Here is a 25741-nt window from a genome sequence, read left to right as displayed (position 1 = left end):
AACTGTACTATGCTCTTCGTGTTTCACTGTTGCAGTCATTATATTTGGGTAGAGTCCCAAAGCTATGGTTGGGAGGCTGGAGCTAAACAGCATTAGGAGCGGCAAAGAGGCCCTGCAGAACTGCAGTGGCAAAGCCTGCTCTGGATTTAGAGTAAAGTGACAGATTGTAATGTTTTGTAAAGGTATGCACTGAACTCCAAGTAACAGCCTCTAGAATTTCTTTGGTTGGTACTCCCCTAAGAAAAGCTGCAGAAGTGGCTGCAGCCCTGGTAGAATGTGGCCTAATGCCCTCAGGCACTGGTTTGCCATGCCGTGAGTAGCAGAAACTAATGCAGTGACCTATCCATTTTGAAATAGTCTGCTTAGAGATAGCATTTCCTTGTGATCCTGCAGCAAATGCCACTAGTAATTGTTCTGTCTTTCTGAAAACTTTAGTTTTATCCAAATAGAATTTAAGTTGTCTGTGTACGTCCAAAGAATGCAGAATTTTCTCCCCCTAGTTCTGTGGATTTGAATAAAAAGTTGGCAAATGAATAGTGTGGTTAAGGGCTACACTGGATACCACCTTGGGCATAAATGTAGGGTTTGTCCTCAGAGAGACCCTGTCTGGATAAAAAAATGATAAAGGCAGTAGCAGCTGGCTCAAAAGGAGGTAAGAAGAGCTCTTCCAAGACATAATTGAGGTCCCATACAGGTATTGGCGTTCTCCTTGGAGGCCTTAAATTTTTGGCTCCTCTGAGGTACTGAATTAATAAAGGATGAGAAAAGAGTGGTAGCTCTGTATTGTAATGAGCCGAAATGGCAGAGGCATGGATCTTAATTGATGAAAAAGATAGGCCTTTGTCCAGCATCTCAGTTAAGTATTGCAAAATCTGAGGAATATTTGGGACAGCTGTATCAGTTCCTTGAGCTTGGTTCCAAGCGCAAAATCTCTTCCATTTTCTAGCATAAGATTTTCTAGTACTAGGCCTTCTGGCTTCTAAAATGACATCCATCACAGCTTTACTGAGAGGTTTGTTTGTATGACTACATTATCCGCCATGCTGCCAGGTTTAGGGTCCTGAGTTGGCTGTGCAGAATCTGATTGTTTTGTTGGGACAGTAGATGAGGTATTTGAGGTAAAGTCCAGGCTGGGCCTTGAGACAAGTTCCTTAAGATCGGATACCAGTACTGGCGTGGCCAGTCTGGGGCAATCAGAATAATTTTTGGTTTCTCCTGTCTGACTTTTAGGAGAACCTTGGGAAGGAGAGGCAGTGGAGGAAAGACATATACTGATAGGTTTGTCCAGTTGAAAGATAAGGCGTCCACTTTCCATGCCTGTCTGAGATAAGTCCTTGTGCAGAATCTATTTAGTCGATTGTTGTGAGGGGAGGCAAATAGATCTAGGTCCGGGCATCCCCATTTCTTTGTTATCATGCTGAAGACTTGTGGATCCAGGTGCCACTCGTGGGGATCCAAGAGGTTTCTGCTCAGTTCGTCTGCCAGAGTATTTTCCTTTCCTGGCAGGAACTGTGCCTGCAGATAAACTTGGTAAGTCAATGTTGTGTCCCATAAGGCCATGGCTAGTCTGCAAAAGGGGTAAGAATGAGTGCCCCCCTGCTTGTTTATGTACCACATGACCATGGTGTTGTCTGTCTTTATCAGAAGTTGTCCCGGATGAATTAGGTCCTTGAAAGCTGTCAGGGCATTTTGAACTGCTAGCATCTCTTTTTGATTGATATGTAGATGCATTTGGTTTGTGGACCAGGTGCCCTGAATACCTCTTCCTGCCATGTGGGCCCCCCAGGCATAATCTGATGCATCCGTCATAAGGTTCTGCCTGGCTGGGGGTAGTGAGAATGGCTGTCCCTTGTTTTGATGACAAGCCATTGCCCACCATCGAAACTCCTGCTGCAGGCAGGGAATGAGAGGAATTATTGTTTCCAGGCTGTGGCAATGTTGTGTCCAGACACTTTTTAGGTACCACTGAAGTTTCCTCATATGCAGTCTTGCATATGGAATTAGTAGGATGCAGGATGCCATGAAGCCCAAAGCCTGCAGAATTTTTCTTGCAGACAACTGGGCCTTTGTTGCCATTTCCTTGAAATAGGTAGTCAGTTGCCTTTGTTTGTCTGGCGTGAGATAAGACATCTGGGCAGTTGTATTTAAGCTTGCACCCAGGAATATTATCTCTTGAGAGGATACTAGTTTTGATTTCTTCCCATTGACTGTGTACCCTAAGCATGTTAAAAGTCTCTTTACAAACGCCAGATGCTGTAGTAGAATGTCCTTGTTCTCTGCTTGAATGAGGCAGTCGTCCAAGTAAGGATAAATTTGTATTCTTCTTTGTCTGCAGAAAGCAATTACTGGTGCGAGGCACTTTGTGAAGACCCTGGGCGCAGTAGATAAGCCAAAGGGCAGTGCAGAGAATTGGTAATGCTTTGAGCCAGCCTTGAATCTGAGGTATCTTCTGCATGATTGTCTGATTGGGACATGCAGGTATGCCTCTTCTAGGTCTAAAGTCATGAGCCAAGCCTTGCTGCCCAGTATGGGCAGAAGCTGCTGCAAGGTCAACATCTTGAATTTTGGTATATACAGGAAAGTCTTTAGAACAGATCGGTCCAAAAATTATCTCCATGTTTTGCCCTTTCTGGGTACTAAGAACAGTCCTGAGTAAAATCCTTGTCCCTGTTCTTGCTGTGGCACTTGTTGAATAGCCTCCATGTGCATGAGGGATGCAACTTGTTTTTGAGCCTCTGCCCATTGATTCTTTGGCAAGTCTGGCCAACCGTTTGCCCTTGGCAGGGTACTGAAGTGAAACTTGTAGCCTTGTGGCACTATGTCGAAAACCCATTTCTCCTGGGTTATAATGTGCCAATTTTGAGAAAAAAGTGCTAGTTTTCCCCCTAAGGGTGCTGCCAGAAGATAAGTGCTTGGTGCAGGCAGGGGGAAGTCTTTGGGACTGTTTCCTGTATGGTTGTGATTTGTCTTTTCCACTTTTGGAGGTAGAAGCACCCTATTGCTTAGACCTATACAAACCTTGCGACTGGGATCTGCCTCTAGGGCATCTGGATCTGCCCCTTTGAGGTCTGTCTGACACTGGAAAGGACAAATTCTTTGTAGGCCAGTGTCTGCTAAACCTAGGAGGCTGCACCTGTAAGAAATCCTTGACTGTTTGCATAGATTTAGCTTTGTCCTCCATTTTCTTTAACACCTCTTCTGCCTTAACACCAAAAAGGTGTCATGCTGTAATGGAGCATCTAATGATTTTGCCTTGACATGATCGGGCAGATTTTGTTCCTTTAACCAAGCATGCCTCCTAATGACAGAACCCGTAACATCGGCCCTGCAGGAGGCCTCCAGAGAATCAAAACCACATTGCAAAGTATGCTTTCCAACCTGTTCAGCTGCATGCAATAATTCCTGCATATCTTTGTTTTCTGCACATTCAGAATTTGTCAACATTTTCTGTTTAAGCAGTGTCATGATATATTGCTGATATTTGAGCATATGAAACTGACAATTTGAGACCCTTATAGCCAAGGTAGCAGATGTGTAAATTTTTTCCCCATCTGTCCAGTGCCCTAGAATCTCTGTCAGAGGGGGTAGGTTTTTTTGCAGTAGAAGCCTTGACCCCTTTGGGACCCTGAGAAATAGTTTCTGGGTCTGCAGCAGGGTTTTTGAAAAGGAATTTATGAGAGTCAGGAACCCTGTAGTATCTGTCCGGCTTAACAGGAGCTGGAGGTAAGAAGTCAGGGGTCAGACTAGACTCTGAAAACACATCTACAATGTCTAACACAGGTGGGATAGCTAGAGGCCTGTGCTGAGGCAGTAAAAGGAAGTCTCTGAGCCTTTTCTTAGATTCTGAGAAATCTTGGCTCTCCCAGTGGAAGTGCTCCCTCATAGTATGCAAGGTTTCCCCAAAAGAGTAGTCCTCAGGAGGAGAAGCTGAAGGAATTGATTCTTCAGCATCAGAATCCTCATAGGGGGAAAGAGAATATTCCTGATCAGAAGAGGAATCAGAAGAAATAGAAACCTGATCTTAAGATTCATAGTCTGTCTCTTGCCTAGGCCTCTTATAAGGAGGGGGATGGGAACCCCTGATCAAGCTAATTAAGTCTTCGGCCATTTTGAGCATCTGTTTTTTGGGTATGGAGGCCTGTTCATGTGGCTGTTGAACTTGTTTCTTTGCCTTTAAAGGTGCTTTAGTCTTTGCCTTTGAATTTGTTTTAATATATAATTGTTTAGGTCTGAATACACCCTCAGAAGCTGATGCCTGCTCAGTGGCTCCGGACCCATCTGAGGGAATAGTCTCAGAGGCTCCAATACCTTGAGTTTCTAGTGGCTTGGCCGACTCCATGTGGGAGTCGGTAGCAGCCTGCAACTCTAAAATAGTGGGCGTCAGGGGCTGCGAAAGCGCCTCACTGAGAACCAGCGACTGGCTTAGGAGAAGCTTCATCGGTTTTGGACCTCTGTTGCCTGTCCTTTTCTTTACGTTTTTTGTGAACTCCAGTAGTCGGATGGCTATCCGACGACATTGTATAGTTAAATCTTCACCCAAAATAGCTTAATGCAAAATTATACAGACGCTTAATAGTGCGTTGGTTGAATCTAGCACAAAACCGACAACTAGCAACGTCATGGTCTGGGCCTAAGCAAGGAATACAGTAAGAATGAAAGTCCTTATGAGGTATTTGCTTCCCACAAGAAATACAATTATTAACTTTTTCTGACATCGGTCTGGAGCAAGAAAAAAGTTTCCCCAATGGGGTACTTGGCTTTTAATGAAGACTTCGGATCTGAAACTCGAACACGGAAATTTCAGGAGTTGGCTGACCGGCACTTGTGAACTGCTTCTGCTTCGGACACCGCGTGTAAGAAAGACTGAAGAAAATGGCGTCAGCTGCATCTTTTATACCCCTGACGACCTGACATCAGGGAAGGGGCGACAGCAGCCGACGCAGGACCCAAGACTTCGGAATTCAGGCCGACTGAGGGCAACCTGCCAGCAAGATAAGTCAAATGTAATGACTGCAACAGTGAAACATGAAGAACATCCCGTGTGTGTGTGTGTGTGTGTGTGTGTGTGTGTGTGTGTGTGTGTGTGTGTGTGTATATATATATATATATATATATATATATATATATATATATTATATATTTATATATAAAAGGAAAACTGCTCTCCAATACGTACACAGTCAATGTCCCCAAGCTACTTGGTTAAAGCCAAGTTCAACCAAACACTGTTGACTATCCATGCTATGATTAAACACGACCAAGTAAAACACAGCGCTCCCTTTTTCTCTATACCTGTAAAATCGTTAGTTGCTGACTGTACAGTATAAAGCTAACTGTTGTTAATAATGTGGTAAATGCAAGTTTTGCTCTCCAATTCATAACTGATCATGGGTATTGCAGTGCTTGTACTGCAGTGCTTGGTGTGCTTACCTGGTAAACAAAAGAAATGCAGGGTCTGTCAAAGGGATCGCACAACAAAATTGTTTAACAGCATGTAATATTTTTAACCTTCTAGTCCAACAACAATTACACCCTCACGACTCTGAACAGAAACCCTGATCCAACTTCCAATGGAAACTGCAATTTTATGCCTTGTGCTGCTCATACATTTTACTTTTTAATCCAAGCATGACCAAGTCTTATTTAACCAACATGTTGCCGAGTTACTTCATGATAAAAGGAAAACTTTGCTAAATTAAGGAAAGTCAAACACATCAGAACGAAAACATTGTGTCAAGATCTAGGAGTGCATCACAAAAATGACTTGTAACATTTTAAGCAACATCACAACTTGTGCATTTTTGTATAGTACAATAATGCTGTGTTTAGTGCTAGAAGACTTGTGAAAACAAAAAGCTCCAAAGGATTATTAATTTATCAGACAAATATATGCAGTTTCAAATAAATCATTTATGAGTCAATGCAGGGAAAGCCTCTAACATTTCACAGATAGCAAAATAATATAATGATGTCATCTGCATTTTCCTCATGTGGCAGTAGTACCCGTGCGGCAGCATGGGGTCTGCTACCAGAAAATTGGGGAGGGGGGGGGATAGGGATGCCCACCTTGAACTATGAAACCATACAAACTGTCAGACACAAGCAGGCTAGTAAATTGCATGGATCCCTTCACACATCCGGTTATTTGTATTAGTGGCTATACTGTATAAAACAGGATTAGTCCAAACATAACTTAGACGGATGAATGTTCCTCAAAGAGCTTTATATTTTCACAGAAAATTAATAGATGAGCAGCAGTAAAGGGTCAGACACTCATGCTTAAAGAAAGCCTTTTTAAAGGGACACAAGTCACTGCTAACTATTAGAGGCTTGTTACTTTTAGTTTAAAAACACATTTCTCATTAGCAAATTTGTTGAAAATCTACACATCTCAATAGGACATGTGATTTTACTTTCTGAAATCCATTTTATACATCCCATTCAAAGTAAAACACAACTTACATTTTTGAAGCATTTTTCAGTATACATCTTGAAAAAACTACTTTTTTGTTCCTTACTAAATAAACGTGGAAAAAAGTGGCAAATATACAGCCCAATGTAATATCAGTTTTAAGTTAAGTTTCATCTAGCTTAGTTTGACTAGTAAGTAGTAGCAGCCATGTTTTAAGAATGCTATAAACCAAGAGACCGATGACAAAAAATGCAAGTGCTACTGCCAATTAAGTTTTCACACGAAGCAAGTTAAATATCTGCAAAATGTGTTTTTAAATTAACATAACTGAGGCATAGGAGGTCTGACTATGTCCCTTTAAGCAAAATGCTGAGAATAGTTTAAGAGGCTAAGGCTAGAGTTACTTGTGAGAAGGCTTAGTTATATCAGCATGCTTACATATAGCAAGTCAGGAAAAAAAAGCATCTGGCCAAACTTGTTCTCTGTTGCAGTGGAATATCATTGGTGCATTACAGATACAAAGCTAAATTTACCAGGCAAAACTAAGATGGACAGGAGGAGGTTAGTGCCTATATAAGGCTTTTTACTTGGGTTGGAGAGAAAACCAGGAAGCCAACTGCACAAAGAGGCAGGCCCCAAGTCACACTGCACACAGAGAGAAGTCAAGCTTACGGCAAACACCTCAAGCTGAAGACCGGCTGTCTTCTTTTTCAGCTCTTCCACTTGGGCCTCTTTCGCACCGAGTTCATCCTTCAGGTGTTCTACCTGTCATGACATGGTTACTATTACTAAACCATCATAAAAATGCTTGTAAATTACCTGATAGTATCCATCTGTGTGACGTATAAACTAGTCTTCTAAGTCATGGGCTCCAAGTCCATCTCAAAAGGTAACTTTTCATAGCCTCTTGGGTCAAACAATTTTAATTAAAAGACACATTCATTACACTGGGAAGACAAATACATGCTATGTGACAAGGTCTGGACACTGAATATCCCACAGCACATTACTACATATATAAACAAAACATTTATAAAGCAGCAGTCATTCACATTTAGACAAACTGGTCTCCAAATTACTGGTTTTAAAAGAAAAAAGTCACAGCATGTAAAACTGTACAATGAACTGTTAATTATTCAAGGAGACTGATGTATTTTAACATGCGAGTACATTCCACAACAACATGCATTTTGGATAAGCTTGCAATATTTCTGTTCAGCTTAAATTCAGACTATTTCTGAAATTGTTCACTATTTTGTTTCAGCTATTTACACTGTGCGCAAAAAAGCACATAAATGAGGAAAATGCATTTCCTTGGCAGTAACAACAGGGCAGGAAAGGCAAACGTATACACGTTATGCATGCTGTTCTATTTTTGGGGAAATCATCTTTTCAAGAACTAGTCTGCATTACAGAAGGCTCGTAGAAGGGCAAAAAAAAATGGAACCGAGCATGCTAGGGAAAGTATTTTGCAGGTACATGGAATTGATCCACTACTTTTTGAAAAAAAAAGTGGGAAATAGGAACTACACCTTAAAAGTACTGATATAGAAATAACATATCTGTAGAACTTAAAAATAGTCTTAGTAAGTGAAATTATCCCATCTTGTTGGTCCACACTTGGTTAAAAAAAAAAAAGTATTTGCATTTATGGTCATGGAAATGATGCACTTCATGGTCCATGGATACTTGCAACATGCAAGTTAAGGAAAGTGCTCACAGAGCCCATCTCAAGCTTTTCTCCCAAACCCAAACAGCAGTCTCTTCTAAAATAAAATAACACTTCAGTAAGGTTTTATCTAGTGAGAACATAAAAAGAATCAAGACACATATTAGAACATTGAAACATAAATGACAAAATGGCATTAAGCCACACCTATTGAGGAATACGGAAAACTTTGCGTATTTCTGTAGAGGACAAGCCAACCTGCACCCCACATGTGTAGGTCTAGTGCAATAAAATATTCTAAATCTAAGGCTGCACAGCCTTGCAGAAAAGGGAATGTCATTCCCCCAAAACTGAGATACTGAAATCAGAATACTTAAGTAGGGGTGAAACCATCCCACTACTCTAGATGCACTATACATATATACACACATATATATATATATATATATATATATACACATATATATATATATATATATATATATATATATATATACACACACACACACACACACACACACACACACACACATATATATATATATATATATATATATACACACACACACACATATATACACACACACACACTGTACTATAGATGCACTTACACCCTAAAAAATATATTTACTTTACTTTCTAGAATTCTGTATTATTTAATTTGCTGTTTTTAACTACTCCTCATGCTGCCTTGGGATACAGTTTTCTTTATTCTGAGCTACAACCTACAGCATTTTAGTAATCTCGATAGGATCTACGGAATTCATGTTGTTTAACTCATTACATCCAAGTGACGCCTCCAGGTGCATCTGCAGTTAACTCCTACTGACGCCTCTAGGCATCAGATATTGCTTGTTCATATTTGCAGCAATAATTCCAAAACCATGCTATGTACAATGTTTTAAAAGCTCTCATCTTAAAGCTTACGCAATGGCAAATTCAACCGCATTACTATTTGACCTCTGTTTAGTACAGGTAAAGAGATTTTTAACTTTTGCTTTTATGATATTAATGTATATAGACATAACTTTCACATTTCTCTTAATATCTCAACAACCAAGTAACAGACAGAACTCCTTAGCCTCATATGAAAACTATAAGCAAGATGAATAAAATGTTGCTGACAGTATGTAACTTGAGTGGTTGCTAAGATATTGCAAGTTGTTTACAAAATATTACAAATGTAATAGTTACTGTGTTTACTGTGACTTATAAATTCAGTTTAAGACCTAGAATCTAAAGAACACTACCACTGTGAAAATAGTTTGTGCTGAAAGGTTTGTCATTTATACTGCTTTCATAACCCCTATGGTTCCAGAGTTATGAACATTTATTTGAGATGTGAGGACATCATTTGATTCTGTCAAAAGAAAGAAGCTCCGCCCACTAAAAGTTACAGTGCAAACTTCTTGAGCTCCATTGGAGTGAATAAGTTAAGATGTTCCTTAACTATAACCACGTAAGAGCCTAAATTTATTTTTTTTATTCTACCTAGAGGGGGTAGGTCCACTAGCCCTACGGGCTATTCCCAATGGGATACCCAAGAAGTATTTATACAGACTATGGGAAACTGGGCCAGAACATCAGAAACATTTACTCACTCTCGTTTTCAACAGGATGCTATAGGGTTTAGTTCTGGATCATGGCGGTGTTTTTCTGTTTATGTTGATGAAGACGACTAAGGCAGTAGGAACAACGGTGAACATTATGGGAAAATAGATTATTACCTGAAGTCCTAAAGAAACTGAGGTTCTGAACTCGCAAGTCAGTGCTTCAGATAAGCTTTGATACGAGATCAAGAATGGATATGTCACAGAGTGCTGGAAAAAGATTTGATATCTGCAATGCACAAAAGCAGAAGCTGAGCTGGACACTTCATCTGAGTGGGACAGTATTGAAAAGAGAACAGCACATGTGCAAGCATCTCTGCTGGACAGTATCCAAGAAGTAAACGGAATGAAAAAAGAAAGAGTAGTTGATGTACCACAGATGCTGTAAGGCTCTAATGCATGGTGGAACTCTGATCCCACGTGGCAGGTACCTGTGATAAGAAACTAACTGAACCACTGGGATTTAAGTTTTAACCCACACTGGCATGGCGCTTACTACTTGAGCTTTGAACAAAGGCATCCACTGAAAGTTTAACTTTAATGTTCATACTGTAACTCTGAATACGTGAAAGAAGGTTCAGAATCTTTTCTGGAATTATTACATGGAGGAAAGGAACACTGCAACATCTATAGTAAAAATGTACAACATTAAGGAAACTTTTCCAAAAGTAAAACGCAGAGACTGACTACAGGTTATGGATGAGAAGGACCTGTTATTCTGCATTTGCAAAGTGGGAAACCAGAGCATTTGACAAATATAGTTCTAATTATAGGAATCGAGGTCAACCAGATTCTATCATGTTCAACTTAAAACTGGTTATTTGAGTCTTGGGTAGACAAGAGTGTCATGTCAGAGAGAAGTATATTACACATATTTAAGCCAAACGCAATTCAAATTAACATGTGTGGCCTGGCTCGTTTGCACAAGGCAGCCCTGACTACAATCCAAATTTGACTAGTGGCTTGGGTACTCGAGGGGCTGGAAGGGGGAGGGGTGGGAAGGAGAAGCAACAGCCAAGAGGGATGGTGGGGTTACTGCCTGCTACTTCTCTATTGAAGGGGGCAGTGCTGTGACTGCACTCCAAATTGTTGTAAAAATTCAACACTAGAGGAGCAGAGTTAACATGCGCTTCTATACACATCAGTAGCTCCATCCGCTTAAGATTAGTAAAAATCCACTGCACCAGAATGTCCTCATCTCTTCTCAGTCTTCTTCCCCACCCCAGTACTTACACCATTCCCCTCTCAGCCTGAAAAGGCAAGTCAGACAGGTGTCAGGCAGACATTAGTGGAAGATAAAGTAGGGACTCCCAAGACAAGATTGACTGCTGACATCCATGAGGGACAAAAAGGTAAACAGACCTCTAGTGGTCATTCTGTACTTTGAAAGCTATTTTACGTATGTAAGGGCACGCCAAGATGAATCTTAACATTTGTAAGACAATAACTGTTGAAAATATGTATGAGGAAATACAAGCTGAAAAGGAATGGTGAGATGCTGGAAAATTTATAAAATAAAAAGACAGAAGGCTGCTAAGTGAAATGCTGGTGGAAGTAAAGAGCTGTAAAAATCATATAGATTTGTAGTTTTAAGAGAACATGGACAGAGTAAAGAGACTGAACCGCAGGAAGACGATAAAGAGATGGAACTGGTTGCTACTAAAAGCCTTAGCAAAAGAAAGAAACTACATTAAAGATGAGATTTCTTATAAAGTTAAAGACAAATACCAGAATCCTTGCATCCCCCCCCCCCAGGACATCTGAATCCAAAAAGGATACATGGTGCAGTCACTGGGAATGTGGATTTTTGTCATTTTTACTGTACTGCTTTATTTGACAGTTAGTACAGAGGACTAAAACTTTGATCCGATAATGAGCTGCTTCTCATGACAAAGGTTCAAGGTTTGAATCTTTCCACTTTCATGTGCCTACTGCGTAAACTTGTGCAAGTCACTTAACCAGACAATGATCTGGGGCAATTGGGGATTTGGGCTATGTTCCTCAATGGTCTCCTGGACTGTAATCCCAGTAACTACCTATGAACCTATGACTTAATTTTTGTTGAATGGGTTAGTTCCACTAACTCTATGGTCTATTTTCAGCTAAGACATGAGATGGTATTTTTATACAAGACTGGGAGGTAGAACTGGTGAAGACATGGACACCAAGGGAACTACGCTACTCAATTAAAACTGAAACATAAACAGGAGATAATGAATTGGGAAGCATGGGGAATGAATGCAGAATGAAAACAGTATGAAAAGGAAGTGTACCCTTTAAAAATTTAATTACTGTGAATAGAAAACAGGTACACTACAGTACAGGGAGCAACCAATGAAAGGTTGTATTTGGAAGCAGCAGGTACATTTACTCACACACTATCTGTGCGTGACTAGACAGATCACTATGGATGGCAGTGCAAACCCAGCTGTCTTCATTGTTGTCAAGAAGGGCGCTTATGGTTAAAATGCTCTGCGAGAACAAGGTATGAAAAAGATAATACAAAGAAACACGTGGGAAGGGAAACGGTATGAAAACAATGAAAGTTAAAATGCAAACAATCATGGAAGCTAGCAAACAAGATGGGAGTGCTGAAGAATAAAATGTAGGAGCACTGAAAAAAAATTCAGGTACTGTAATAAAAGACAGGGATTTAGGAGTCAGAAAAAGAATGTGAACATAGTGAAGCGGGGGAAGAAAATGACAGTAGGAGAGATGCTGAGCAAACAAAACGGTAAAAATAAAATTAAGGAAAAAATATGTAGACACATTAAGATACTAAATTATCTATGAATAGCGCTACACAAGAAAAGAACACCTAGAAGAACTGGCCAAAGAGAAAAACGCATATATCAATCTCCAGATGACAACTTTTACTGTTAAAAACAAGAGAAGAGTTAGAATTGATAGAAAATAAATTATTTTCTTTAAATGTTAGATAATATTCTGGAGTTTTGTGTCGACTTGAAGCATATGAACAGCAAGTGTCAGACTGCAGAATAAGAGACAGGTGGCCTGATGCATACAGCTAGTAGAAATAAGATATTGAACATGTATGTTGCACTGTTTCTAAAAGAAAGAATTCAAGTTTTTGAAAGCACTATGTTAGTATGATAGAGGATATTACATAGATAACTTTAAATATGGTGAGTGAGAAAGGAGAAACAGGAAATTTCTTAGGGGAAATTCTGGAAATATGGAGTGAGAATTATTTTTTAAGTTTAAGTGGGAATACCTACTGCATCAGCATCCTTGTAATAGGAACTGATTACATATTTAGGAAGAAAGGAGATAGTAAAAAAAACAAGATGAGAACCACTTACTATCATGAAAATGAACAGAACTATGGAATGGTTTTGTGAAAGTCTGTAAAAAAGCGTATGTAATTAGCAGATGGAATCTACAATATATGTCAGAATAATTTAGATATAAGCCTGTTTTTACCAATCATAGATTTAGTGATGGACAACATTTAGAAAGAAGCTTAAGAAAGAACACAATAATATTAATAGTGACAATGATGATGTAAAGACAAAAGAAGAAAGGCAACACCTTCTGGCATATACTAAGCAATGGAAAAGAATTATACCGAGAGCCCGGAACAGCATATTCACCAGTATGCGGACTTCTTTTTTGTCTAGCATACTTGCCTTAGGAATAAAGAGAAATCCCTACAACTCCTGTGACATTTTTATTTTTAAGAAGAAACATTTTTATTAATTAATTATCACGTATGACATAGGCAATCATACATTTATACAAATAAAAACAAACCATACTGATATAATTGGAGTTGCAAACATTATACATCACTTATAATCTATCCAGCCATGGTCAGTCAAACATTACATAGCTCATTCAAATCATGCCTTCTTTTAAACCTCATTCCTCCTCTGCAAGTACTGTTCTGATTCCCATTTTTCTACAGAATCTGCTCCTACCCATTTCTAAAGATCCCAGTTCCAGTTGCTTTAGCTCTGTTACTATAGTCACTGCTGCTAGTGCAGTTGGTTTAGGCTTTCATTCTCTAGTCATTGCTTTTTTCGGCAGACACCATAATTAGATACAACAGGCCTTACTATGTCTAGGCAATTCTAATTCTGTATCACAGCTCAAAAAAATCATTTCCTTAGTTACTCCAAACTGCTTACTCAGTATGTATGACAGAGTAGTCTGCAAGGTATCTTTAAAGTCTGCCAACTCATTGCATTCCAAATTCTACTCCATCCCTCACTGAAGGCATTTACCATATGCACTCCACTGTGTCTTCAGTGAGGGATGGGGTAGAACCCACTGTTTACAGGTTGAACACAAGCAGAAATACATATCTGGTTAGGTTAGCCATGGCCACTGTGGTGTCTACAGCTGGTGCTGGAAACCTGCCACATGGAGTGCTGCCTCAAGTGATGCAATCCACATTACAATGCTAGATATTCTGATCAACACCCCACGACACAAAGCATGTAACTAACATGCAGACATAAGCTACACATCTTTACTCCTATAGCTGGGAATATTAGCAATGCTAGCATGTTGTGTATAAACTTTTACTAACAGCAGTTTCTGCATAAAGAGGTAAGGGGTTATCTGTCACCTGACTTTCATGCATGCAAAATGAAACAGTCAGAGATGTGTTTTGTCAGGTACCAATGGATGTCTGTGAAACATTCTGGAAAATGTAATTTTTTGTGTTTTCTTTAATAATGCAGTTATAGATTTGTCAACAAGAATGTAAGTATGTAACCATGCACATAGAGGGTGGTAGTAAAGCAAAAAAAGGAGGTAGGAAACACAGACATAATGAGCTATACATGTTTGTTCTAACCTTAGCAATATATATATATATATATATATATATATATATATATATATATATATATATATATATATATATATATATATACACACACACACACACATACATATATATTAAAAGTTAAATTTCATGAATGGTAGCTTCTGCATAAGAAATGTGCCATCTACAAGGATACCTAAATTAGCACGTGCGCACAGTGAAATAGTCAGCATTAGATGTACAATAAAGGAGCTATAAAGTGTGGCCTAATGTAAGCAGAAAGTGGTGGTTAAAAAAAAAAATAAGGGAAGCTGGTTAAATTAGCATATCCTATGATCCAGAGATAAAATTTTAGTTTGTTCCAGCAATGATGAATATAAGCAGTAAATTAATATTTACATCATCAAAGCTGTGGGCTGTGCCAGCCACATGTAAGAATGATGCCACCTAATTATGGATTCTAGGTGATTTGGTCACATTGACTAATCTTGAAAGGACACCCCAACTCCATGGGGAAAAAATGGTAAGAAGGGGGTAAATAATGTGGTGTATAACATGGATGGTTTCTTGCATTCTGAGCACGGTCAATTATTTAAAATATTTGCATAACTTCCACACTTTTTACAAAAATCTCCAAGTTATGGTGTGGTACATTGCCTTATCAGACATCAATGGAACATTTAAAACATGGTGAACAACTCTGCTTCTGACACTGTGTGTTATCAAGTAAAATCAGAGAAAGAACCAATTGCTTGGGCATTCACAGCAAGATTTATTTTAAAAATCAGCATTTTGCTATGACTTGCATGAAATACAAAACCAGTGTCACCTCTTATACCTTTGATATTAAAATTTGTGTGCAGACCAAGATATCCAGAAGATATTGACGGGTTTACACTTTTTCTGACTTGTTGCTGCTTAGGGCTCACTACACTTGGGGACAACTAAAATGAACGTTATGAACTTACCATAATGGCTCATCTAAACTACCAGGTCCATCTTCCTTCACACTCATAGAATTCGAGACCAGCAGAACTCAAGCTGGTCAGAAACTAAAACTTTACCAAAATTTTGTTTGCATAAATATATTAACATAATAGGAATTCCACTACTTGTAAGAATAAGAATTCTAAATGCAGTTTACAACTGGACCACACACTGCCCAGGAGAGAAGGGAGGATGACAGATCTGGATAAACCGAATGATACGCCAGAAGATAAATGACAGATACGCACCACTAGCATCCAATCACCTACAGAGCAGCAAACCTGTCCTCCAAGCAAGATAAAGGGTGGATGACAGTATTTGGAAAGCTGTGGAAAATGTCATGCAATAAATCCTGGGCAAAGCCTAAGTAGGAATCACTGTCTGCAGGACAGCAAAGAATTGTCAAGGATGACAAGTGCAGTAGCACTCCTGCAACATATGCTGCAATGTGGAAAACAGGAGATACAGCAAGGATCCATCCACCTATACAGTAACAAACCCATGCTCCAAACATTAGGAAGAGAAGGACAGGGAAAATTACAACACTGCACGAACAGGCAGGAGAGAAGGGAGGATTGTCCCAGAAGAATCCAAGGAACTTTTTGCCCTGAATTATCCCTAAACTAAATCTGATACAAGCTCAGCCAATTGTTCAAAGCAATTATAACAAACTCTGCTGCCTCATCCCCTTTTGGAAACTGAACCAAGCTTCTCCCAGAAGAATCCATGGAAGTATGTGTATCTGCTGCTAAGCCTTGAACTACTATAGTTTTTAAGCCCTGCTAGGTGTTTCAGTACGCTCCCTGCCAAGAAAGCCAGCAGCCTAAACCCCTCTTATTTTTATATCTCTGCTCTTCCCCCTCATCTAGTTCCTTGATTTACTCTTGCTCCCTTCTCCCTTCAGTCCAACCCAATCCAGGGATTGCCCTGGTGGGCTAAGGTGCACTTCAGCATTTGTCCACTAGATGGCATCCTCTCCCCACTAATACTGACTTCAATTCACATACTTCTTGTATTCTCCTTAGTTCTAACTTTTCTTTTTCGCTCTCTTAAAACATTATAGCCCATTCTAACCTACTATATCCAGGTCCCCTCTACTTGCCCTTCTGCAATTCAATACTCCACTGATAGGTTCTCGATCCGCTCCTGCCCTCCTGGGTTCTGCTTTTCCTGTTATCTTACTATGCTGCATTGCTCCTTTCTCTCTCTCTCTCTCTCCTCCTCCTCATATCTATCTTATAATCCTGCCCGAGATATAGGATTTTCCTGCTACTATACTACGCTGCACTGCCCTTTTCTCTTTCTCTCTCCCTCTCTCTCTATCACGCTCTCTCTCCCTCATATCTAATTTATTATCCAGCCCGTGATATCTCTTGTCTTCCACTACCCAGCCATACTCTTTGGATCTCTCCCCACTTCCTGATCCTATCCATCTATTTTGATACATCTATTTAGATACTGCTTATATCTGAACTCCCCTCCTTGCCGCAGAATTACAGCTTTTCTGATCTGTACCTGCTAACACCTATCCCTGCTCCTCCCCCTCTTCCCGAACACCCTCCTGGAGTTTATAAAACCCCTCCCAACCTCTGGGCGCCATCTTTAAATTTCGCCTATTCTCCGCTGCTGTGCATCCTTGGCTGAGCATCTACACCTTTAGTAAGTGGAACCTGTTTGTACTTTGAATTGTTGTTGTCATTGTTAATTCTATCGTGTTCTCTATTAAGAAAGTGTAACAACAGTTATGACTTTACTGTCTAATATATGTGATACGTGCCGGTTACTGACACGCTAACTACCTGCAATCTGTATTTACATTATCTTATAAGGGCGTTATCAGGAATGTCCCTTCATTAACGCACTGAATTCAACAATAGGTGTGCTAGGTTTTTGTATTTTTATTACAAGCTAGTATCGGTTGTTACGAGGAGTGTAACGGTTTATGTAATTTGAAAACGCCATGGAGATTGCTGGTAAAATGTTCTTTGCCAACGCCAACTTCCATATGCGTATTACAAAGTAAAGTACTACCCTCTCAAAGTGCTTAGCTAGACGCTGTTGGTAATGCGACATTGCCCTGTCTATTTAGTAGTGCCTAATTGTAAAACTGAGTGTTTTAGACGCTTTTGAACTGTTTTAAATACTGCGACATTGCCCTGCCTATTTTAGTAGTGCCTATCTGTAAAACGGAATGTTTTTAGAAGCTTTTGAATCTGTTTTAAATGTACAATGTTTTAGAAGCTTTTGAACAGTTTTAAATACTGCAGCACTGCCCTACCTATTTAGTAGTGCCTCTTTGTAAAACGGAGTGTTTTTAGAAGCTTTGAATCTGTTTTAAATGTACTCTGCAAATGCCAACTTACACATGTGGATTACAAAGACGTGCCCTATTCTCTCAAAGTGCTCATTTAAAGGCTGTTTTATAAGGCACACTGTATTGCAACATTACCTAGCCTAATTTGTTGTGCCTATTTGTACAATTGAGTGTTTTTTGAATGTCTACTACATGTTATCTGCTAGTCACTCCTGTTTCTAACATGGCTCCTTATAGACCATAACCTTTCTAACAAGGGGTTATGTACCTGCATTAGTGTAGTGGACCATCTAAAGAGTAATATTCCAGTGTTGTGGTTTACTTAGTCCTAGTTATATACGCTGAGTATTTTCTACTCTGCATTGATCTCTACTAAAGGCCTCAACCATAGTGTTACTGTCGCCTAACTCTAGTTGTGCTTCACATTGCAGATCCTTATTAGTGACCTATGTCTAACAATTTGCCTTCATTAGTAGTGATAAATGAGTGCAATACCTTTTTAGTTGCTAATGTATTTTCAGATATATGAGTAAAAGCCTACATTTGACCTGTTAAACTCTCAATAATTGCTTTTAATTGAAACAAACTATTACCCAAAGTGATTTATTTTCAATTCATTGCTACTTTGAAATTGTTGATTTTTGCTTACTGCTACTAGGAGATACTATGTTTTTATTCTACTAAAGTACAATTTCTCTCTCAACTTTCTCTCCTGTTCTCCAGCTTTTTGCCCTGAATTATCCCTTGTGATTACGCCTGGGTGGACACCTAGACCTAAACTAAATCTAATACAAGCTCAGCCAATTGCTCAAAGCAATTATAACAAACTCTGCTGCCTCATCCCCATTTTGGAAATTGAGCCAAGCTTCTCTCAGAAGAATCCAAGGAAGTATGTGTATCTGCTGCTATGCCTTGAACTACTATAGTTTTTAAGCCCTTCTAGGTGTTTCAGTACGCTCCCTGCCAGGAAAGCCAGCAACCTAACCCCCTCTTATTTTTATATCTCCGCTCTTCCCCCTCATCTAGTTCCTTGATTTTCTCTTGCTCCCTTCTCCCTTCAGTCCAACCCAATCCAGGGATTGCCCTGGTGGGCTAAGGTGCACTTCAGCATTTGTCCACTAGATGGCATCCTCTCCCCACTAATACTGACTTCAATTCACATACTTCTTGTATTCTCCTTAGCTCTAACTTTTCTTTTTTTCTCTCTCTCTCTCTCTCTTTCTTAAAACATTATAGCCCATTCTAACCTACTATATCCAGGTCATATCTACTTACCCTTCTGCAATTCAATACTCCACTGATAGGTTCTCGATCCTCTCCTGCCCTCCTTGGTTCTACCTGCTCCATTTGCCCTGCAGGCTCACTCCGCTCCCCTACCCTGCCCCCAAATCTCACCTGCCCCCAGCACCTCTACCTTTATTACCCCATAACCACACCCACTAACATACCTGACCAATCAGTCTCCAGTACTCTGGAAACACCCATTCCTTTTCCCGCCCAAATTAACCTTCATTCATCTCTCCTAGATTATCCCACCTAGCCAATTAGATTCCATTATTACCTCTACATCCACTCCCAAACCACATCCCCACCAATCCTTAGACAACTCTCCACTCTTTCACCACTAATTAGGTACTCACCAGATCCTTTACATATAAACCTCTCTCGCTTCTACATCTAATTCAGCAACAACATAGCACCTCTAAGTAGCCCCATTTCATCATGCTTTCAAAACCCTCATTCATCTCCTTTTTACTATTTCTACTTCTTAACTTAACCTATCTTTACTACCTCACCCAGCCCAGTAATTCCTACCACTCACAATCCTTCCATGTAAACTAACCATCTTACCTCCTCTCTCCCATACTCACACATCCCAATTTCTCCCCACCTATTTCCTATAAAAAAACTTCTATGTTTTCCATATAAACTTATCACCACTCAAACATTCCACCCCCATAGTAACTTGCAAATCCTTCAAAATCATAACAGAACCTAATCTATTCTCTAAACTGTCCAATTACCTCTCTAACCCAATCCTATACTTAATTACCAGTCTATTATCAGGTGATATCCATCCTAACCCGGGGCCCCCACCTCAACCAGTACAGACAAGTCCATATTACTTACTTCTTTAAACTCCCAAAGCATAGTTAACAAAATCCCAAACCTCCATGCCTGGCTCATACATAATAAACCTGACATCCTATCCATCTCAGAAACATGGTTAAAACCCCATATAAAAGACTGAAATAATTCCACCAAACTATTCTATCATTAGAAAAGACAGGTCCCACAAAAAAGGGGGAGGAGTAGCTCTCCTATACTCATCCTCCTTGTCAGTTACTCCCTATAACAAACCTACTCCTCAATTTAATAACGCTGAAGTACTCTTTAACACTACAAGTTAACAAACACAAGCACATATGTATAGCTTCCCTCTACATCCCCCCAGGGGATAATATTTCCACACTCAAAGACATCCTCTCCTGGCTCTCCAACAACATTAGCAATGAAACAATTACCTTAGGAGACATGAATATTAATTGGGCCTCCATTCAGTCTCCTACAAACCCAGTTAACATCAACCTCTACAATTTTTCACAGCTAATCAACTCTATAACACGCCCCTCAAAAAACCTCTCTAGCGGCAGTATTCTGGACTGGATTTTAGTCTCTCATCCCCATTATTTCTCTGACAGTGGTACTCTTCCCGACCCTCTTAGTGACCACATACCCATCTTCACGCATCGACTCCCCTTACTCCTACATCGCACCCATAATTATATTACTGTCCATAACCAAAAAAACTTTAACCCATCAACCTTTTCTAACTCTCTAAAAGCAATAAACTGGAATTGTCTAAAAACATTACCTCTAGTTATCGCAGTTGCCCACTTCAACTCAACATTCTTAAAGCTGCTAGACTTCCATGCTCCCTTAAGGACAAAGATAATAAAAATTAAAACTGCCCCTTAGCTTACCAAAAACACACTAGCAACCATGCATCACAGAGATAAAGTCTGGGCATACTACCAGAAAAACAGGACCTCCCCCTCATCCATAATGAATATAAAACACTTAGAAATAAAGTAAAAAAGCTCATCATCTCTGATCGACAAAATTACTTCACCATACTCCAAAACAATAAAACAAATCCTCAGAAATTCTGGAAAGGTATCTCTACTCTACTTAACCCCAGCAAACCAGACACCCCCACCCCAGACCCTAATGCCACGATACAGACTTAGCTACCCAATTTAACTCTTTTTTCATTGAATCTATTTCCAAATTAACCTCTTCATTCTCTACCACCACATTCTCCAATTCACCCCCATCCTCCCCTACCAACACTTCACCCTGCACTGCTACCACTCCCTCACTCTCATCCACCAACTATCTACCCTCCACCTCTTCTCCTAGTCCCATTTCCTCCTCATCTTCACCCCCTAACACCCCCTCTCCACTCTTCCCCACTATTCTCATTAAAACCTATACCCACTTCTACTATAAAAATCTCCTTCTGAAACTGAAGCCATGCACTAATGCTCCTGATAACATCCCTTCTTACTTTCTTAGCATAGCTGCTGAAGCAATTGCCTACCCCATTAGCATTCTAATCAACCACTATATCCAAGAAAGCATAGTTCCCCAAATCTGGAAAAAGGCCTTTATCATACCCTTACATAAAGGTGGCAACAATAACAATGTTACTAATTTCCACCCAATCGCTATCCTGTCTCCCATCTCTAAAACTCCTAGAAAAGTGTATCCAACTTCAACTCCTACCACATCATCACCTACTAACTCCCACACAACATGGATTCAGACTTAAGTCACAGCACTATGACAGCTCTCCTCTCCTTCCTTGAAACTGTTAAAGCCCGGGACTCTGGTCTTATTGTTTTCTACCCTACTACTTGACCTCTCTAAGGCCTTTGAAACCATCTCACAGCCTGCTTTTAACTAAACTCTCAAAACTCAGCCTATCTCCTTCTTTGAACTGGTTCTCCAGCTATTTATCCAACAGATATCAAGCAGTAAAATGGAAAAAGGCCACCTCCTCATTTCTAAATACCCCAACCGGAGTTCCCCAAGGCTCCATATTGGGTGCCCTCCTCTAACATATTTATAAATGATTTCCGCAACTCTATCTCTTTCTCAAACATCATCCAATATGCAGATGATTCAACTATAATCTGCTCTGCCACACCTATCCCTACACTCCTAAAGCTTACTCAAGATGCTTTTTCAACCACTGAGCAATGGATGAAAAGAAATCACCTAGCACTCAATGCCTCTAAAACCAAATTAATGGTATTCTCCCACTCTGAAGTCACCACTTTCGATATAAACACATGCTCTATTACTAGTCAAAATAACACACCTCTGGAACTGGTGTCAGAGATCAAATTACTTGGGGTCCAAATTGATAACCAACTCAAATTCAACTCCCATTTACAACTAAATATCAAAAAACCCCATCAAAAACTAAGTATGCTCTATCGGCAAAATCACTACCTTACACCTGCCACTAAAATCACTCTCTCTACTTCCTTTCTTACCCCCTCCCTTCTCTATGGGGCTCCACTTCTAACTAATCTACAGTCCTCTCTGAAAACACAACTTTCTTCTTGCTACAACAAAATTGCCAAGTTCGCTACCAGCCATAAGTCTTCCACCCACCACTGTTCCTCTCTCCAACTAAAATGGCTAGAACTACCCAAGCATCTCACCTATACTCAATTAACTCTTGCACACAAGCTCATTTTCAACCCCTCCCTCTGTCCCTCCCTGTCTTCTGCCTTTAAAATGCACCTACCTGATAGAATATTAAGGTCTAACAACCAAAATCTATTAGAAGTGTACAAACCAACTCGTCCCCCAGGCAAAAATCTTCTATCGTATGGTCTAGCACGCCTCTGGAACTCCCTACCACCATCTATTCGTATCACCTCTAACCATTTTATTTTCAAAAAATCCCTTCATTCACATCTAGTATCCCAGTGGAAATGCTCCTGCGATCCCTTCATTCACATCTAGTATCCCAGTGGGAATGCTCCTGCGATCCCTTCATTCACATCTAGTATCCCAATGGGAATGCTCTTGCTTCCACCCCACATAACTAACACTGGCAATTTCCATCTCCCTTTCCTTCTCCTGATTACACCTGCAGTTTCCTTTCATCATTTCTCCTAACTCATAAATTGTTATTATTATTGTATCTGCACGAATACACTACGCTGTACCTCTTAAGTGTATGATTCCTGATATGTAATTGACTTCTCATTATTTACTTTGCTACATCCCTTTAGTCTGTATCATCTCTAAGTTTCATCACTAGTTTGTATTATTTTTAATGTTTGCTGTATTATTTGTAATTTTTTGCTTAAATCTTTTACATTTGTATAACTATCATATAACCTACTGTAACATCGATTGTTTGGAGCTTTTCTCCCCAGGACTCCATTGAAAACGGGTTCATTTTGGCCCAATGGACTATCCTGGTAAACCAACTGCAAATAAATAAATAAACAGGCAACATCTAGCAGGGACGCCTGACCACAGGACAGCAAGGTACATTCACAATTTTCATGTAAACTAGCACTCCCTGTAGGAAATAAGTGCAAGGGTAAGCTTACTTTCAGCCGAACGCACACCCCAGTTGGGAAGGAGGGGGACAGGGTGGTTGGTATACAACTTGCTGGTAAAAAGCTAATAACAGTAGGTAACCACGTCAACAGTCAGTTTCAGCAGGGGAATGAAAAAGCTGAGCAGATACAAATGAAAGAATTAATAAATACATTGGACCAAAACTGAAATTCACACTGTCACAACAGAGATTTAAGATTCAGTTTCTAGCTGTTGGAAGGTACATCAAAACATGTCAAAAACATTAAAATCCAAAAATATAACCCAAGAAAGATTTGGTAACATCAATGAAACTGGATACAGACTGCTAAGCTCCCAAAGGTAGTTGTCCTTCCTTGATTGATGGCATTTCATAACACTAATTCAACAACAAAAAGTGGATTCTGACAAAAAAAGAAACCCTTCACGCCAAACAGCTCAACTTTCAAAACTAGCCTTGGCACCAAATTGTGATATGCATGGATTCGGCTCAATGCTGAAAGGGATGTAGTGCCGATGAACTCATGAAAATCCCCATATTTGCTGATGAGCATGACTCTAGTCACTGCAGCATGAGATTTTTGCACCAACTCAGTTCAACATCAAAAGGACTGCAGTTGTGAATTCAAGTCATCTGATTGTGAAATGACATCCAGACAGAAAGACCTCCTCTAGGCCAAACTGGCATGGAGACCTGGGCGCCGAACTTGGGGTCAAGGAGACATTCAGACAAGGTCAACACCTACTGCAAAGTCAATGTCAAGAACCTTGTTATTGCTCATAACATGAAGTTGACCCAAATGGGTACTATGCTTTTTGACCCTAACACCAAAGTTAAAGCAGGGTAGGAGGTAGCTGTCAGGTCAATCCCAGCAGATAATATAAGAAAAAGGACACACAAGCCAAATGGGATTGGCTAGATGGTCCAAACAAAAATTCCATTCAGCTCAGAACAAGTACTGCAGTATCCCAAAAGGGTCAGGTAGGGACATAAATCAGCATCAATATACATTTCAAGTTTGCTTGAAAAGGAAAGCAAGGTATGGCCACAAGTGGTACTAAAACCAGCCCCAAGCTGGGGAAAGGTCCATTAATGAACTTCTCTAAAACCGAGGAGAGGGTCCATCAATGAACTAATCCTGCTCAACCTGGAATTGAATACAATGAGCCCAAGTCAGGTGAAGAAAAAAAAAATCACTCTCTAGGATTTACAAGACTAAAGACACACTAACTAGGAAGAAAAAAAATGTCTGTTCTTAAATATTACCATTACAGTCCAAGAACTAGGCTAGAATTGGGCAGTGAGTGACATCACACTAACAGTAAATGATGTTACTATATCTGAGAAGTAAACTGAAATAAGACAGATCTAAGGCTAGTGACAGCGTCAAACAGAAAATCAAGTTCCACACACACACGCAAGAAGACACAGGAAGGTCATCTAGAAATTAATAAGGCTAAGGAAAATTTTGTTGCAAAAAGGAAGAAATGAAAAAAAACCTCTGCTCTTCACTAAAAGTACCAGAAGAGTCAGAAACAGGCAGTAGTAAAACCAGGGCTGTCAGCTCTACATGTTCTAATAATCAACACTTAAAGGAAAACACACAGATGAATGCAACCACAGTTACAAGGACTTAAATAGCTCATTCTGATCCTAACAGCTGTTCTAAGTAAGCTACAAAAAAGTTCAAGCCAAAACTCGAGAACCTCCTAACAAATGGAAAACTGATAGGAACACCATGAGCAATAAAACCAATCAGATAAGACACACATACAGTTCAAAATGTTGGGAAAAAATGCCAGTAAACAAAACTCAAAAAAATTAACCTTAAAAATAAAGAATTAAGATGTTGGCAGTGACTGGAAGAATAAGGCTGATAAAGAACCAACAAAAACTATAAAAAACTCAAAAAATTTACCAAAGCCTGGAAAATGGCAGATGTGACTTCACTCACACATGGCAAGGAGAGCCTGACATTGGTCATTCCACACACAGAATTGTGGCGGAAAGGAGGAGAAGTCAGTTATCTTTGAAAAGTTTTAGGAGCCAAGCTGCCAAATCCTGCCAGCCTTGAGACTTACAGGTAGAAAAAATGGACCAGTCTTATCACATCAAAGATTATCAGAACCCAAAAGATAAAGGTTTAGACTATAAAGTAAGAAAGAACATGTTTGACATTCTTCTGAGATGAAAAAAAGAGAGAGAGAAATAATTCTGAGTGAATTTTATTGATGAGAAAGAAAAATTAATATTACACATATAGCAAGATATTATGCATAAAATTACACTTAAGATCTCAATGTAATTCTGAAGGTAGATTTA

General features: G+C 39.7%; 1 protein-coding gene across 1 annotated transcript in view; it reads right to left on the bottom strand.

The window, feature by feature from the left end:
• ERC1 (ELKS/RAB6-interacting/CAST family member 1) overlaps positions 1-25741 on the bottom strand; it is a 3640161-nt gene that overhangs the window by 3096477 nt on the left and 517943 nt on the right. Inside the window, exon 6 of the mRNA XM_044087500.1 lies at positions 7094-7177. Within this exon, the coding sequence (XP_043943435.1) occupies positions 7094-7177 (84 nt within the window). The remainder of the gene's footprint in view (positions 1-7093; positions 7178-25741) is intronic.

This window comes from Protopterus annectens, chromosome 11.part0 (genome assembly GCF_019279795.1).
Source record: "Protopterus annectens isolate FY-2018-M chromosome 11.part0, PAN1.0, whole genome shotgun sequence".
In the NCBI taxonomy this organism is placed as follows: domain Eukaryota; kingdom Metazoa; phylum Chordata; order Ceratodontiformes; family Protopteridae; genus Protopterus; species Protopterus annectens.
Note: the sequence above shows the minus strand (reverse complement) of the source record. Positions and strands in the feature narration are given on the sequence as shown.